At 40.2% G+C, this 15,669-nt stretch overlaps 1 protein-coding gene across 2 annotated transcripts; it reads left to right on the top strand.

Moving 5' to 3' along the window:
• Window positions 1-128: 128 nt before the first annotated feature.
• On the top strand, window positions 129-13,121 carry SRD5A1 (steroid 5 alpha-reductase 1). Of its 2 annotated transcripts, none has more exons than XM_069004080.1 (5): window positions 129-481; window positions 3,231-3,397; window positions 7,291-7,392; window positions 9,506-9,656; window positions 11,836-13,121. In XM_069004080.1, the coding sequence occupies exons 1-5, from the start codon at window positions 156-158 to the stop codon at window positions 11,900-11,902; spliced, it is 813 nt and encodes a 270-aa protein (XP_068860181.1). In that variant the 5' UTR covers window positions 129-155; the 3' UTR covers window positions 11,903-13,121. The 2 variants fall into 2 exon arrangements, with proteins under 2 accessions (XP_068860181.1, XP_068860182.1); XM_069004081.1 differs by lacking the exon at window positions 11,836-13,121 and adding an exon at window positions 9,738-10,067.
• Window positions 13,122-15,669: the final 2,548 nt, after the last annotated feature.

Genomic DNA, 15,669 nt, shown 5'->3' with positions numbered 1-15,669 from the left:
TCCCGGCGGAACTTCCCGAGCGCCGGGCGCGGCCCGGCCCCACCCACAACGGGCGGGCACGCCGGGCACGCCTCCGGGCACGCCTCCGGGCACGCCTCCGAGCACTCCTCCGGCGGCCACTAGCGGTGCCGGTTGAACCGAGGCGGCAGAGCGGGATGGGGTTCGGCGGCGGTGATGGTGTGTGCGCGCTGTGGCGCCGGGCCGAGGGCCCCGAGGAGCGGCGGCTGCTGGAGCTCTTCTCCTACGGGCTGATGGCGCTGGGCGCCGCCTCCGCCCTGCTGCTCTGCTTCATCCCCATGCCCTATGGCCGGTACTCCTCGCGGCGCTTCGGCTGGCTGCTGCCCGCCCGCCCCGCCTGGGCGCTGCAGGAGCTGCCCTCCCTCCTCGTCCCGCTCGGGCTCGCCGCCTGCGGCGGGGCGGTCGCGGCCGCCCGGCCCAACCGCGTCCTGCTGGGCTGCTTCCTCCTGCACTACGCGCACAGGTGCGGGGTTGGGCGAGCGGCGCTGCCCGCGGGCACCGGCGGGGCTGGGGCGGATGGTGGGGGCTCCCTGCGATGCTGGGGACAGGAGAAGGGATCGGTCTTCATAGAAATGCCTGGTTGCTGCTTCCCGACCGAAGGGGTTGAGGTTCTCTTCGTTAGCGTTTGTTACTTAATGTAATAGTTACTGACGTCTCTTCTGCTTCGCTACATTAAGGTAGTCTGTGTTGTTAGGGGAGCTGGGTAAATAGCCGCGGTGATGCGGGGCTGGCTGCCTTGTGCGCACTGTGCTGTGCACTGCGATGCTCAGCGTGCCGCTCCATCCCTGTGCTGCTGCTGTGCCTCATGATGACTCCTGCCTCGGCAATGGATTGACCAGGCTGTCTTACGGTCACAGTGTTACAACGAGGAAAGTAAAGCACCGTGTACAGATATAATCTTGATATTGTGAGACAATAGCTATTTTCCAATTATATTGTTCAACATTGTCTTTCAACATAGTGTTTGTTGCAGGAGTTGGACTGGATGTGGATTTCCTCCAGCTCAGCACATCCAATGAGTCATTAAAATACTGGCAAAGCTGAGGCCGAGTGCCCTTTGCTGCCAGGTAGTCAACAGTATTCAGGCATTTCGTAAAAATACTTGGAGAAGGCAGCTTAGCTGGAGACCAGGTGCAATCTTGCTGTTCCCTTCAATTCATGGACAGTAGCTACTGATCATGGTCCACAAGTAAATTTGCCACTAAGACGGGAGCAATAGATTTGTCAGGTTTATTTTAAGCCATTTGTGTGGCTGATATGTTGTTATTTTCTGGTGATTATCAAGAAAAGCTCTTGCTTTTGACCAAGCATATTCCACATATTCTCCACAGGTGGGGAGGTATATGACATGTGGCTGATGTGGAGGCTGCCTTTGAAAACCTGGAACTGTGTCTTTGCTCCCCCTTTTTCTGTTCTTAAGTGTAAAGGTATTAGCTTTGGTATGGGGTCTTAACTGATCCTTGATGTCTGGGAATAGCTAGGAATGCAATGCAATGTTTTGTACAGAAAGCTGAGCTGTGCTGCAGTTTCTTTTTTTCCAGTTGCTTACTGCTATTGCAAAACCTGAGGGATTCTTCTGTAGGTGAATGTAGACTGGAAGAGACCTCTGTTGATTTACCAAATATGAATATCGATCTAATATTGATATCCAACTGAGATGGACAAAAACTCTCTAACAGTTTAGAGTTAGAAAGTGCATGTTTTATTTGGTGCCAGGCACTGCGTGGGATAGCTCCCTAAGACACAGGGCCCCGATACAAGCAAACACGATATCTTTTATTCCTAAATATTATGAATATCCAAAATACAAATGTATATTCATAACATTAACACCTCCCATTCTCCGCTTCGTATGGAAATGAGCTTAAATGTCATTAAGCATGCATAGTGTGTGTCCTGAATTGAGTCGGTGATCTTGAATTGGGTCAGTGGTCCCAAGAAAGATGGAGTAACTCATCTTCCTCATTTTGACCTTTTTGCCTTTCTGAGCTTTAACAATCCTAATTACTTTAGTGACTTCTAAGTTTCCTCTTGCATGACTTTTGGATGGGTTCCCACCAAGGGAGGAAATTGGTAATTGTCCTTGTTCCCTACACCAGCTTGTCAATGTTTCTGTTCCTCGTTCTAAGCACAGCTAAGCAAACATACAAATGACAGATCATCAGTTATTCGGTAATCAGTTACTAACATCTTAAAACCCATTTGAGGTCTAGCTCTCTCAACTATTTTAATTAACTCTAGCTGGGCCCAAATTCCTTCCTATTCTAACTAATTTCAACACAGCTAGCCTAAGACTAAAATCTTTGTTTCTTCTAAATCGATGTTTCACTGTTATCTAGTTCTGTTTGTTGTAGCATAGTGGGCTTTAAATAATCCTGTAATGAATTTGTTACTCTTTCTTGAAAGCTGTTAGAGTTGGGGTACCTTTGGAAAGATTATTTTGAAGCAGTCTTCCTTGGGTAGATGGAAAACACGTGAAGAGTGCTCAGGCTTCAGTGATCCTGCTTCTGTATCATTATAGATCATAATTAAATCAATACACCATTGGGAGCTGGCTAGTTCCACAAGAAAGAGCACAAGAATATTCACCTGCTCTTCTTGTTTGGAGCTAGTTTGTTTACTTGCATAATCCCCCAGGAAAAGCAATCAAGATTCCTTTCCCAAATGGGATGGCAATTGTGGGTTTGTCACGTCTTTAGAGGTGTCATAGAGTACACCAAAATTGTCGAGGTGAAGCAATAATTGTTTTGACTTGCGGGGTAGGGAGGAAACTGATCTCAATTGGGTTAATTTCAAGGGGATTGACTTTCTTTCTGGAAGTGCTGGAGTAATTTGGTGAAGGGATCTTGAGACCTAGCTCATTTCAGAAAGCTCGATGATACAACTGAGGATTTAGGAGCAAAGGAGGACAAAAATGGGCTGTGCTTAGTATCAGTTGTCTTTACTCTTCTCACCAAAGTAATTGCTTTGGATACAAAGTCCAAAATTTCTGCCATATGGGGAGAGAGGACTGATCTTGTAATTCCAGTTAGGCAAAAAAAAAAAAAAAGAATGTTTTAGGTGTTAAAGCAAGCGCAGCTATCCTTTCAAACAGGCACCAAGGACTGGTGCTGAGAATTTGAAAAGCAGGGTAGTGTGGACAGTGTTTGGACTTCAAAACTATCTTTTTTTGTGATTAATACAATACATTTTCTTTTCTTTGTTTACTATAGGGCACTCATCTTTCCTTTTCTGATCCGTGAAGGAAAACCAACACCGTTTTTCACTTTTGTGTTAGCGCTTCTGTTCTGTGTTTTCAATGGATACTTGCAGGGCCGAAGCTTAACCACCTATGCAACTTACCCTCCAGGCTGGTTGGGCGATTCACGCTTCATTACAGGTGAGTTAAATCATGGTATGAGAACATCAGGTGTAATTTTCCTCTGTCTTCATAGCTCTTAATTTTTTATTGTGCTCTTATAGTATCTTCAATGCCTTTTTATAAGTCTTCTCATAATTTTCTTATTGGTGTAGCTGGAGGCCTTTTAGCCTTTTTTACTTTAGAGCTGTGAACTGACATTTCTTTCTGCAGTGCTAGGTGAGCCACTTGTCATCTTTACTCTTTAACACCCAAGTAAATCCAGGTCGTGTATTTCTTTTGATGTAGAAACTTGAAGCCCTACGTGGAACCAGCAGCATACAGGTTTAGAAGAAGCAAAGATTTTTTGTGTAACATGTAGATTAAACTACAGTAAACAAATGCATGGAGTAAAAAAACTAGCAAGGGTAGCTGTTAACTACCGACATACCATGGCAAATGCTACAAGTCCTTGGTGTCAGGATATCTACACTGGATATGTACACAGGCACCAATCCACCTGCCCTTCTAATTGGGGGCTGGCTTTGTCAAATGACAAAGCTGGCCTCACGAGGAAGGGGTGGAGGGGTTAATCATTCACTCCCAGTCGGGAAGTGAGGTTACATTATACTTCAAGCCATGGATATGACTAAAAGGCTAAGATATTTAAATGACAAAGTATTTTGTTTCCCATACTTTTTTGTTATCTAGGCATCTACTTTTGCCCACTGTCAAAATGATAGTATCATTTCCTAATGAAATCTTTACAGAAAGATCATTTTCCTCTGAAGATAAACCAGAATATTTTGTCTCATCAGTCAAAGGCAGAGTACTGGACTGTGATAGTTGATCTGAGTCAGTACCCTTCTTTTTGTTATTCTGTAGCCAGAGCAAGTTAGTGTTTCTCCTGGATTTTTCAAGCCTTTTACATCAAGAAGAAGAATTTATTGTCTTTATTCCAGTGTTGCTGTGGATGACAATAGAGGACAACTGTGCTAAATGCTGTCATGAATATAAAGGTGAAGAAATTTACATCTAAGTAGATTCTCTTGCCAAGATTAGGTTTTACTTGTGTGCTAAAAATAGAGAAATTGAGGTACAAGGGAATGACTTCAGAGGGCACTATAATATATTTGAAATCTTCTTGGTACTTTCAAATTTCCACTCTCCTTAAATTGGAATCCAGCAAAAAAAAAGTTTAAAAGATTTGTTGATCAAAACTGTTGAAGACTCTGAAGCCAGGCAGAATTTTCTTTCAGTGTCCTAGTTCAGTACCTTAGTCAAAAGATATCTCAATACAGTGCTGTGAACAAATCATGATTAATGAGCATAAATCAGTTCCTCCTTACTCAAATAGCTTTACAAAAAAAAAAAAAAAAAGCAAGTTAATAAGACTTGTTGCTAAAATTTCCTTGAGTTCTTTTGGGTGGGTTTTTTTTTTTTTTATGTTTCAAGGATATCTGAAACATGCAAATATATAAATGACAATAGTTAGGTTCATCTGCCTTCAGTTATGAATACTTCTGTGTATTAATTAGTTTGATTTGTATTTGTGTTTTTTGTTGGGGTTTTGTTTGGGGTTTTTTTGCCAAATAATACCAGTTTGAAATATATGCTTTTATATATATTTCTAGTACTGCTAAAGTAAGTAAGTGTTGCTTTGGTGACTTTTGTAAGTCAATAAAAAGTTATCCTGAAAACTAAGAAATTGAAGATTCCTGGTATACATATCAACCATTTTAAGAGTGTGACCATTGCTGATTTTTTGAGACTGTAATTACAACAGACCTTGAGATAAAATTTGGCATGCCCATTAACAGCTAAACTGAAGACCTTTTTTTTATTATTATTATTTCTGTAATTAGAATATCTTTTGGAGTTTTTTTGTTTTGTAGTGCATATCAACATAATTGGATCTTAGCAATTTATAATTGCTATTTGGTATTCTTTCCAGCTGGGCATCTCCAAATACCTGCAGCTTATGTTTGTGGCTTTGATCAAAGCAAATGCCAAAGTGAAGTATTGTACACTGAGTACTCCCTGAACAACTGGACTATTATGTTCTAGTACTTCAAAAATATCTCACACTGTCTTTAAGCTTCTGTTTAAAATTACTAAAAAAAACCTACTAGAATATTAGAAAATAACAATAGCAAGAAAGCATATTTGCTGGTAGTTAATAAGGTATTTCTTAAGCTGTATGAAGTTACACGTGGAAGATAAATGAGTGTCTACAAGTAGCAGCCCACCAAGGTTCAATAGCTGGAAGCTGAAATGAGATAAATTTCCAGTGAAGATAGAAATTTGGAGAAGGCAGCCTGATTAACTATCATGGTGAGAGACAGCAAACAACTGATTTGTTCTCTGACTGTGGAACCTTATAAGTTATTTTGTTCCCCAAAACAGACAAACTATATAATATCTGCACCAGCAATTGATTTGGAGCAGGAATATGGTTTTGATGTAATTTCCTCATGGTTTCTCTGGACTGGTTGTTGGTTTAGTTCAGAGCAGTGAACATATCCATTTTCAGAGGAAATGAGAATGTTCTGCTTCAAATGCAGAACCATGAGCTTGCAAACCAAGAACAACTTCATTATCTTTCAGCATGAACCTTACACCTGTATGCCAATAAGAAGCTTGTGAACTTACCAAGAGAGCTGGTCATACCCTGAAGTGGTGCCTGCTACAAACAGGGACACCAACACCTCTGTGCTTCACCCTTGTGTCCTTTCCTTATCCATCTGCACTTTTAGTTGGAAACTCCTTTCTTCCTTTGCTTGCTTTAGCTTGTCCAAACCCCTTGCAGTATTCTGTGTTTTTTCTTACTCCTTTAAGTCCCTATTCAACTGCTTCCTTCAAATGTTGATGGCTAACTCTTCTGTGCATCAAACCACTTTTTTTAGTAGCAGCTCTGCAAAGCAGAGCAGCACCTGCAACTCACAAGGTGCAGGTGACAGAACATTGGGACCTCATCTGTTGCATGAAGCTTTTTATCTGGCAGTCAGGCAATTAAGCACAAGTACCATCTCTGCTCTTTTCACACATCAGACCTGAAGAGCACATATGCTTGTCCATATCTGGACATAATCTTGTAGGCAAGGGATGTGGGTTACCAGTGTCTCTCCTAATACTGGTAAGCATCTAGATGCTCCAGATGATTGTGTCTTGTTGGAAAGACTAATCACAGAATCTGAAATTAGGCACTGGTTAACCTCAAAATACAGATCTTACCTGTTCCTTATCAGCAGGGAGCCTTCAAGGGAAGTTAACATAGGTGACACATTGCCAAGAGGTCAAAATAATGAATGTCAATCATAAATTCCTTTTGATTTATCCCATACTCATGGCAACATAAGGATGCAGAATGTTACAACAATCTCAGTTTCTGTGAAAGGCTGTTATAAATGGCTAAACAATTTTGCTGAACAGCACAAGTAGATGGTACATTAATTCCTTCACAGCTGTATTCCTTTTATTGCACATAAATCTGTTGGGGAAACTCTGATATGCTATCAGTAAAAATGTAAAAGGAGAGTGGGGCTAAGATATGCCCCTCTGGGAAAATTAAAAATGGCTGTTTCGTTCAGTGTTTAAAATTTTAGCGTATTTGTTTTTCTTTGTGGAAGTTAGGGATACATACACATTATATCTGCATATATGCACATGCATGGATTTATATAAGTCTAGCAACATAAGAATAAACTTCATTTTCACAGTGCCATTTCATTTCTAGGGAGCTGTTGGTACTGTGAGCTCTACTAGCTGAAGAGCACAGTGTGGGACTGGGACTGTGCAGGATGTCACCAGAACTGTCTATGCTGCTTACACTACTACTGCTTTGAGACAATATGCCTAATGTGATATCTGACTGTAATGTGTTTTCTGAAGAAACACTGTGCACTTAATATAGTATTTTCAATATTTCTCTTCAGGTTTCTTAGGGTGGTTGATTGGCATGGCCATCAATATTCATTCTGATCATATTCTCAGGAATCTGAGAAAACCAGGGGAAACAGGTTACAAGATACCAAGAGGTAAGTAAAAATGGTACAGAAATTAATACAACAAAAAGAAGTATCTCTCATACAAGAGGTGGAGAGAGCTTTCACTGTTCAGACTGGAGAAGAGAAGGCTCAGGGGGATCTTACCAAAGTTTATATATACATGATGGGAGAGAACAAAGAAGAGAGAACCAGGTTGTCCTTAGGGGTGGGTGCCTAGTGACAGAACCAGGAGCAATGGACACAAAATTCAAGCACATAAAATTATATCTGAACTTCTTTTTTTTCTTTTTTTTTCACTGTGAAGGTGGTCAAACACACAGATGTGGAACAGGTTGCTCAGAGAGATTGTAAGGAGACTGAAAACGAGACTGGGCATAGTCCTGGGCAACCTGTTCTGGCTGATCCTGCGTCAACAGTGGGGGTTGGACAAGATTATTTCAAGAGATCCCTTCCAGCCTAAAATGATTCTATGTGTAAATGAATCTAAAGCTTGGTGTGTTTTAGAGGAGATAGTAATTTATGATATAAGAGGCAGCTGGAAATAGCATTTTGTTGTCTACCTGAGGAAGTGATTTTGTAGTTTGAGAAACATCTTACTTTTTTTCCCTCTTAAGCCAAGTATTGTAAGGAATCTGTTTGATGATACCACTTGGCTTGTGCAAATCTTTGGGTTTCTTGACCAATGCTGGCTATATTTTTAAAAAGGGGTAAAAATGTAACAGCATTGCCCAACTTTCCAGAGAATCAGCAGGTGGGTGGAGAAGAAGGACCTAAATTATCAACCCAGTGTGGGGGCAGGAAGGGAGCACAGAAAGTACTCAGCATGTGACCAGTCTCATAGATGAAGAGGGAGGTACCTAAAGTAACCTGAGAGCAGCAATAATTGTGGAAAGGGAGACACAGGGAAAAGAGGACAGAAATCCAAATGGATTTGGCATTATAAATTCTGGCCTTCATGAGAAAATGGAGAATATGAAAGGCTTTCTTAAGGAGCCTATTGAAGTGTTAAGGTTGACACTTTTGGAAACAGGCTCTCTTCCAGGTAAGTTACACTCACTGAGAGCAGAAAGATAATAGTACCTCTGAATTCTGCTCTCTTGCCACATTTTTTCTCCTAGTTATTGCTTTTTCTTGGTTGCTAATTTTTTTTTTAAGAAAACTGTAAGAACTAACATATATAAGGTAGACTTATTTTTCACCAAGAAGGTAACTTACAATTTTAATAGCTGTAAATTGAAGTGCTCATGTGAAAAATGAATATGAACATATTGTACTGTGTTCAGTGTACAAAAAAGTTCTGAAGGAAATATGTTATTTGCTGCAATATCAGGAGGAGCTGGTCTTTTTGATGTTGCTTACCCAGTTGAAGTGCTAGAATTTCACTTTTCTTCTGTCAGAAAAGTAGTGTAATTAGAGCAAGGTCAAAACATGTCCTTTATTACATTCACCAAATACTTGTTTGTTTAGTAAAGCACATACTGAGATGTTATCAATTTGTACACTGACTTTGGAATTAGGGTGAAATTCTTGATTTATAAAATTCCCAGCAGGTGAGTACCAATTGTTTATGCACAATTGTCTGTGCAACAGATTTATCACAGACTGCCAAATTTTCACTGAGCATAAGGGTTGAAACAGCAGATCTGATGAGGAATGGGAACAAAAGTGCAACAACTTTGTAAGCTAGAGAATAAATTTGGAACTTTACTTCATAATAATATTGTTCATAATTAACTTAATTTCTAAAGTACTTGAAGAAATGAAAAATTGTAGGATAACTAACCCTATGAGTATTTTCTGGGAATCAAGGGGAGTATGTCTTCTATTTTTACATATTTTAAGAAAGGTTTAGTGTATGATCAAAGAACATAATTATTTGCAAAGGCATGTACTTGCTTCTGATGCTAGTAAATCATCTTTTCTTTAAATAATGAAAGAGGAAAAATGGAGCTACAAAAGGTCTGTCTTAGAATGAGGTCTGAAGTGATCCTTCATAGTATAGCTTGAACTGAAAAATGGTGCCTCCACTGCCCTTAAAGATTAAATAGAGCCATTGGTGATATAGCTCCTATTTGATGTACAGAAAAGATAACATTGGACATCTTGATTAAAGTATTTTGAAATAACTCTGTCCTGCTTTCAGGAGGAATGTTTGAGTATGTCAGTGGAGCCAACTTTTTTGGAGAGATCCTGGAATGGTTTGGGTTTGCCCTTGCCTGCTGCACCATTGAAAGCCTTGCATTTGCATTGTGTACTCTCTTCATCCTGGGTTCAAGGGCAAGACAACACCACAAGTAAGTGTTTGTGCCTTGTCATTTCTGTTGTCTCTATGCCACACTGCTTTTCCATTTCACAAATTATGCCTCATCCTATAGGGATGTTGCAGAGCAAGTCTTGTGAAAGAGACTGCTGCTGTAGGGAAGAATATGATAGAGAATACCCTGAGAAGATTAAGCACTGGAGAAATTCAGCAGAATAGTACAGAGCATAAACACACAGTTCAACGAGGTCATCAAAATAATGTTTAAATGAAGATGGTTCATCCTGGATCTGTAAAGATTATAGACAAGTTTGGCAATATTGTCTTAATTAATCAAATACTGTACTTTCCCTTCTCAAACCTGTTTCTGTAATATTAAAATTTGGAAAGTCACTCAAGCTGTCTTTAACAGGCACAATTTATAGCCATGTCTGTATCATATTGTCTATAATCAATCTTATGGACAACATGAAAACAGTTCTGGTAGATGATATTTAATAAAATCTCTGCTCTAAACATTCTGACTGCCCAGGTACAGTATTTATAATGTGGTTTTCCTGCTAACAAGAGGGACCATACTTTGGGGACACTTGTTTCCTGAAAGGATTCTCTTTAAGAAATAGCATGGTTAAAAGAACTTGAGCATGTTAATTTTACCTTGGTTATTTTCAGCTTCCTGCTTTGGTTCTCATGTTGAAGCTTAGTGGCATAAGAGGAAATAAACATGAATTTAAGGAGGAAATGGGTTGAAAAAAAATTACTTATCACCTGTGAGGGCAGCCAAGTCTATGTCTAGTGGGGCCCTGAAAAACTCCAGAAATGGAGGTTTTCCTGCCCCTTGTTTGTAGGATGTTCTGGGTCTGTATTACCCTCCCAGTGAACAAGTTTCTTCCACTACCCAACCTGACCCTTCCAAACCTGTTGCCTATGCCCATCTCTTCCTGTTTTATCACCTGCTATTAGTCAGCAGAGTCACAGAGTATCTTGAGCTGGGAGGAGCATTTGAAGATTGTCCAGTCAACTGGTATGGCTGCTCCAGCCAGGACAAACCACAAGGCAATGCCCAGTTGCCCTGGGCTCATCCAGTTGAGTTCTGAGTGTCTCCTCCTTGCCAAAGGAAGCAATGACAGGTTCTCCTGCCTCTCCTTGTACATTACATTGTCCAGGTTCAAATTCCATGGCTGGTTTCCATCAATCTTAAGCCTTGATGGCACTCTTTCAGAACATCAAGAAAAGCTAAATGTTGTTAATGGAAGTTATTTACACTAAAGGAAAAAATGCATAAAAATGGAAGAGTGGTACAGGAAAAAAACTCCAAGCAACTAAAGATAGAAATCCATGTAAGTGAAGAAACATGTTAGTGTAGTTTGTTTAGTTTAAAAAAGTTAGAATAAATGACTGAAATGGGTAAATAGGGTAATAATGGTATTCCCTAGACACAGGTTATTGTGCATTGCATGTTTTGTTCTGTTTATTCCAGCTTTATCCTGCAGTTAGCTACTGATACTGAGTATCTGCACTTTTGAGATGGAGCACAGGTGAACTTTAGTTCTTTTATTTCAGAGAAGCAGAAGAATAAATATTCAAACATGGGACTAAATGTGCTTGTTATGGAAGGTGAAAACACAATATCTGAGAGTGCTCCTCATTTTTTTCTTTTTTAAATTGTCTGGATCTGAAAATAGTGATGGTTTTTGAGGGATGTTAGCAATGAGGCTAGTGTAATGTTTGTCATGTTCAGTTTGACTATCCAAATTCTAACTGGAACTGGAGACGTTTTTATGCAGAATGGGACTCTCACTTCAGTGTGTGAAGTATCCCTTGCTTCCATGTGAAGTCATTATGCAATAACATGGTTTTGATTTAATTTTTTCTCCCTCTAATTCTAAAATGTCAAAACACTCAGGATGTGTAACAACATACTTTTTGAAAGAATGGGCTATTCCTTCCCTGACTGATCTCACCACATCTGTTGGTTTGATCTGCCATTGCTGGCAGCTGTAATGTAGCTTTGTTGTATTTGGTGATAAGATGTCACTAAGGTGAGTGCAGTAAATGCCATTTTTCTATCCAGAGTATGTTCTAAAGGCATTTGTTTTGTTTGTAGACAAAAACATGTATGGATCAAATTGAATGCATTGTACAATTACCTAATTTCTTCAACAGCGTTTCGAAGACTCAATACTCATCAGATTTCTTCCTTTGTTTTTCAGATGGTACCTTGAGAAATTTGAAGACTATCCAAAGGACAGAAAAATTGTCATCCCATTTTTGTACTGAGCTGTGCTTTTAACACTTTGAGACGTATGCTTTAAGTAATAGCCAACATTTTACAGATGCTGGCAGGTTAGCAACATACTCTGATCATCACTGTGACAAAGCCTTTCCATCAGTGCTGCTATTACTTACTGCTTTTTCCTCTTAATGGTAACCCAGAATCTGATGGACAGGGTGAATAGGAACAGAAATGCTTTTCCAGCAATGAAGCACCTTCATAAATGCATTAGGCAATGAGTCTGAATTGGCATCGTGGGAAGTACTGTGCACGACTTCTGATGCTTCTTTTTCTGCCTGTGAGGGCTTCTGCTGCTTCCACTCAATGTAGCCACACTGTCCCTAAGGATTGTGCTGTGAGCTCAGGCACCCTCACTGCAGTCTGGATGGTGTGTTCTGGCTACACATACAAATAGAGTTGATTTTATTTTTTTTCCTTGCCATACTAATCCTTTCAATTCCCCCTACCTGCAGCTCCAGAAGGGCTGGTGATGCAGACCAAGGAATTAGATAAATATAGTTGTTTTTAGATGAGAAGCAGTGTTTTTCCTTCTCTTTGCACTCTTACAAATATAGGGACGCGGTATGGACAATATTTAATGATAATTTACATAAAATTTTTACTGCTAATAGATTAATATTTTCATCTACCTCTTAAAATTGATAGCTATCTCAATATGCAATATGTGTCTTCTCACTCTAAACTGGTTTTGGAAGTCTGAGGGTACTTAGGCTGATCTAGCGTTGTTAACAATTGTGTAATGTTTTCTAACTTACTTTATAAAAAACCTTGAGATTTAAAAAAAATTTCTTACTATGCTGTTTTAAAAAAATCAAGTGTCTTCCTTCTTCTGTTGCTAAATTCCAGATGATTTTATATTCTAAAATTCTGGAGCCTTATGTCAGTTCTCATAGCGCAACCTTTTACTCAGGAAGGACTCCAGAATGGTTTCAAGAACATGATGGGGATCCCAAGCATACAGATTTTCAAGTTATCTGTGTCTTTTACATGATTGTAATAATAAAGAATCTTTTAGAATTGCTGATACAAAAAAAAACCCAAAACAACTCAAGAGAAAAATTAAAAAAAAAAAAATTCCAACAAAACCCTGAAGTGAACAACCCAATTCTAATAATTAAAATAATTTAAAAACAAACAAATGAACAACTAAAAAAACTTTCCACAAAACCCCAAAACTCTGCTGTTAATATAATTTGAAAATAAATGGAATTCAAACTTTTGCCAAGTGTCGTCTGCTCTGTTTGCACTTTTATGTTGGGTTATGTTCTTCAAAAGAAATTGGTAATATAATTTTGCCAGATGCTAAGTTTTCCAGTAGGTTATTGCAGTAAGATTTGTTTTGATGAACAGCCATGATGCTTGCTGGAGAGAGAGGATGGTGAAGAGCTTGATTTACTCCTCAATGTTAAAATGGAGTTATTGGACAATAGAAGTTCAATAGGATCACTTAAAGAGTATTCTGTAGATAATTTTAGAATCACAGTCTTAAATATTAGGATATTTCTAAATTCTGTCATCTCTGCAGCATTTTTTTCTTAAATCTTCTTATCTAAATCACCCACCTATCAAAATCCCCTTCAGTGGAAAAAATGTAGGATTCAAAAACCACTATCTGCTCAAGGTGTTTAAACACTTACATAGTTTGTGGTGAATATATATCTTTATTGGGTTTGTGTGGCCATATTTTGGTAGTGAGGGGCTATGGGGTGGCTTCTGTAAGAAGCTGCCAGAAGAAGCAGCTGTCTGGCAGAGCCAGCCTGCTCCTGACCAAGGGTGAGCCCATCAGGAATGACAGTAATGTCTTTGTGATAACACAGTTAAGAAAGAGAAAAAAAAAATTGTTCTTGGGCAGAGCAACATCTATGAAGGCATCAAGTGGAGAAGGAGTGGGAGGAGGTGCTCCAGGTGCTGGAGCTGAGATTCACCTGCTGGTGCTGTCCCCCTGCAGCCCATGGAAAACCATGGGGCTGCAACGATCCACCCACAGCCTGTGGAGGGTCCCCATGCCTGAGAGGAGGCTGTGAACTTGTGGGAAGCCTGTGCTAGAGCAGGGTTGTGACAGAGACCTGTGGAGAGAGGAGCCCATGCTAGAGCAGGTTTCATGCTTGGACTTGTGACCCTGGGGGGGACCCACACTGGAGCAGGCTGTGCCTCAAGGGCTGCACCCTGTGGAAGAGCAATCCATGTTGGAGCAGTCCATGAAGAACTGTTGCTCATGGGATGGACTCACACTGGAGAAGTTCATGGAGAACTGTCTCCTGTGGGAGGGACCCCATGTTGGAGCAGGGGAAGGACTCTTCTCCTTGAACAGCAGGAGAAAACATATGTGATGAACCCCATTCCCTGTCTCCCTGCACCTCCGTGGGGGAGGAGGTAGAGCTTGGGAAGAAGGGAAAGGTGGAGGGAAGGTGTTTCTAAGGTGTATTTTAGTTTTCATTATCGTGCTCTGATTTTTTTAGTGATAAATTCAGTTAATATCCCCAATTTGAGCCTGTTTTGTCTGTGGCAATATTTGGTGAGTGATCTCTCCTCGTCCTTATCTCAACCCAGGAACCTTTCGCTATGTTTTCTTCCCCCTGTCCAGTTGTGGAGAGGAGTGACAGAGTGGCTTTGGTGGATACCTGGCATATGGCCAGGGTCAAACCCACCAAAATATCTTTTATCTTCAGGGATATTTGTTTAAAAATCACTAATGGGACAACCTACCAGTAAAAAACATCTTCCTGCAGCACTTTAGACTCTAATCTAACACTTTTTTTTTTTCCTTTTTTGGAAAGGCAAATGTTCTTTTAATAATAAACAGTGAAAGAAAGGTCAGTGTTCACCATGTCTCTGTATATTCAAGAGCTGTAGCTCTCTAGTCAGTAGTCTTTTATAATAGTTTGCAGCAAATTTGTATAGATGCCTCGATTTTGCTCTGCTACTATACTAATAAATATTTATCTTTCCTAAAAGTTCAGTTGGTTTGCCCACATGATGTTAATTTATGGTTTGTCTACAGTGGGATGGGATCTGAAGTGTGGTGGTCTGACAGCTTATTCCTGTTCTCTCTCTTGTTACAGAAAAGGAGAAGCTAAGGTCTGTGGGCTGTGAATGTCAGCATGTTTAGAAATTTTAGTTAATTGGATTAACAAAAAAAACCCCAAACCCAAGCCGGAAGGTTTTGTTCTTTGTGTGATTACATTTTAGATTCTCATTATACTTCTAGAGCCTTCCCTAAGTAAAGTACAGATTTTATTTGAGGCAGTTCTTAGAGCACAGGTCTTATGAGGAGCAGCTGAGAGAGCTGGGGCTGTTTAGCCTGGAGAAAAGGAGGCCCAGGGGAATCTTACTGCTCTCTACAACTGGTTGTAGCCAGGTGGGAGTTGGTCTCTTCTCCCATGTAACAAGTGATAGAATGAGAGGAAGTGGCTTTATGTTGTACCAGGGGAGGTTTAGATTGGCTATTATGAAAAATTTCTTCACTGAAAGGGTTGTCAAGCCCTGGAACAGGCTGCCTGGGGAAGTGGTGGAGTGACCATCCTTGGAGGTATTTAAAAGACATGTAGCTGTGGCACTGAGAGACATGGTTTAGTGGTGCACTTGGTAGTGCTGGGTTAAAGATTGGACTCAATTAACTTTGAGGTCTTTTCCAACCTAAACAACTCTGTGATTCCTGCATTTCAAGACCCAGGTATGCTGGTGAAAGCATATGATAAACTTGGTCAAATGCTAGAACTGCCTTTTGTTTAAACAATATCCCACTTATTTG

This window comes from Aphelocoma coerulescens, chromosome 2 (genome assembly GCF_041296385.1).
Source record: "Aphelocoma coerulescens isolate FSJ_1873_10779 chromosome 2, UR_Acoe_1.0, whole genome shotgun sequence".
Classification (NCBI taxonomy): Eukaryota; Metazoa; Chordata; class Aves; order Passeriformes; family Corvidae; genus Aphelocoma; species Aphelocoma coerulescens.
The sequence above is the reverse complement of the archived record's forward strand: the minus strand, read 5'-3'. Positions and strand labels throughout refer to the sequence as shown.

Coding starts and splice junctions, on each gene's coding strand:
- SRD5A1 (XM_069004080.1), top strand. CDS start 156: ATGGGGTTCGGCGGCGGTGATGGTGTGTGCGCGCTGTGGCGCCGGGCC. Junction 482..3,230: donor CTCCTGCACTACGCGCACAG/GTGCGGGGTTGG, acceptor TGTTTACTATAG/GGCACTCATCTTTCCTTTTC. Junction 7,393..9,505: donor AGGTTACAAGATACCAAGAG/GTAAGTAAAAAT, acceptor TCCTGCTTTCAG/GAGGAATGTTTGAGTATGTC.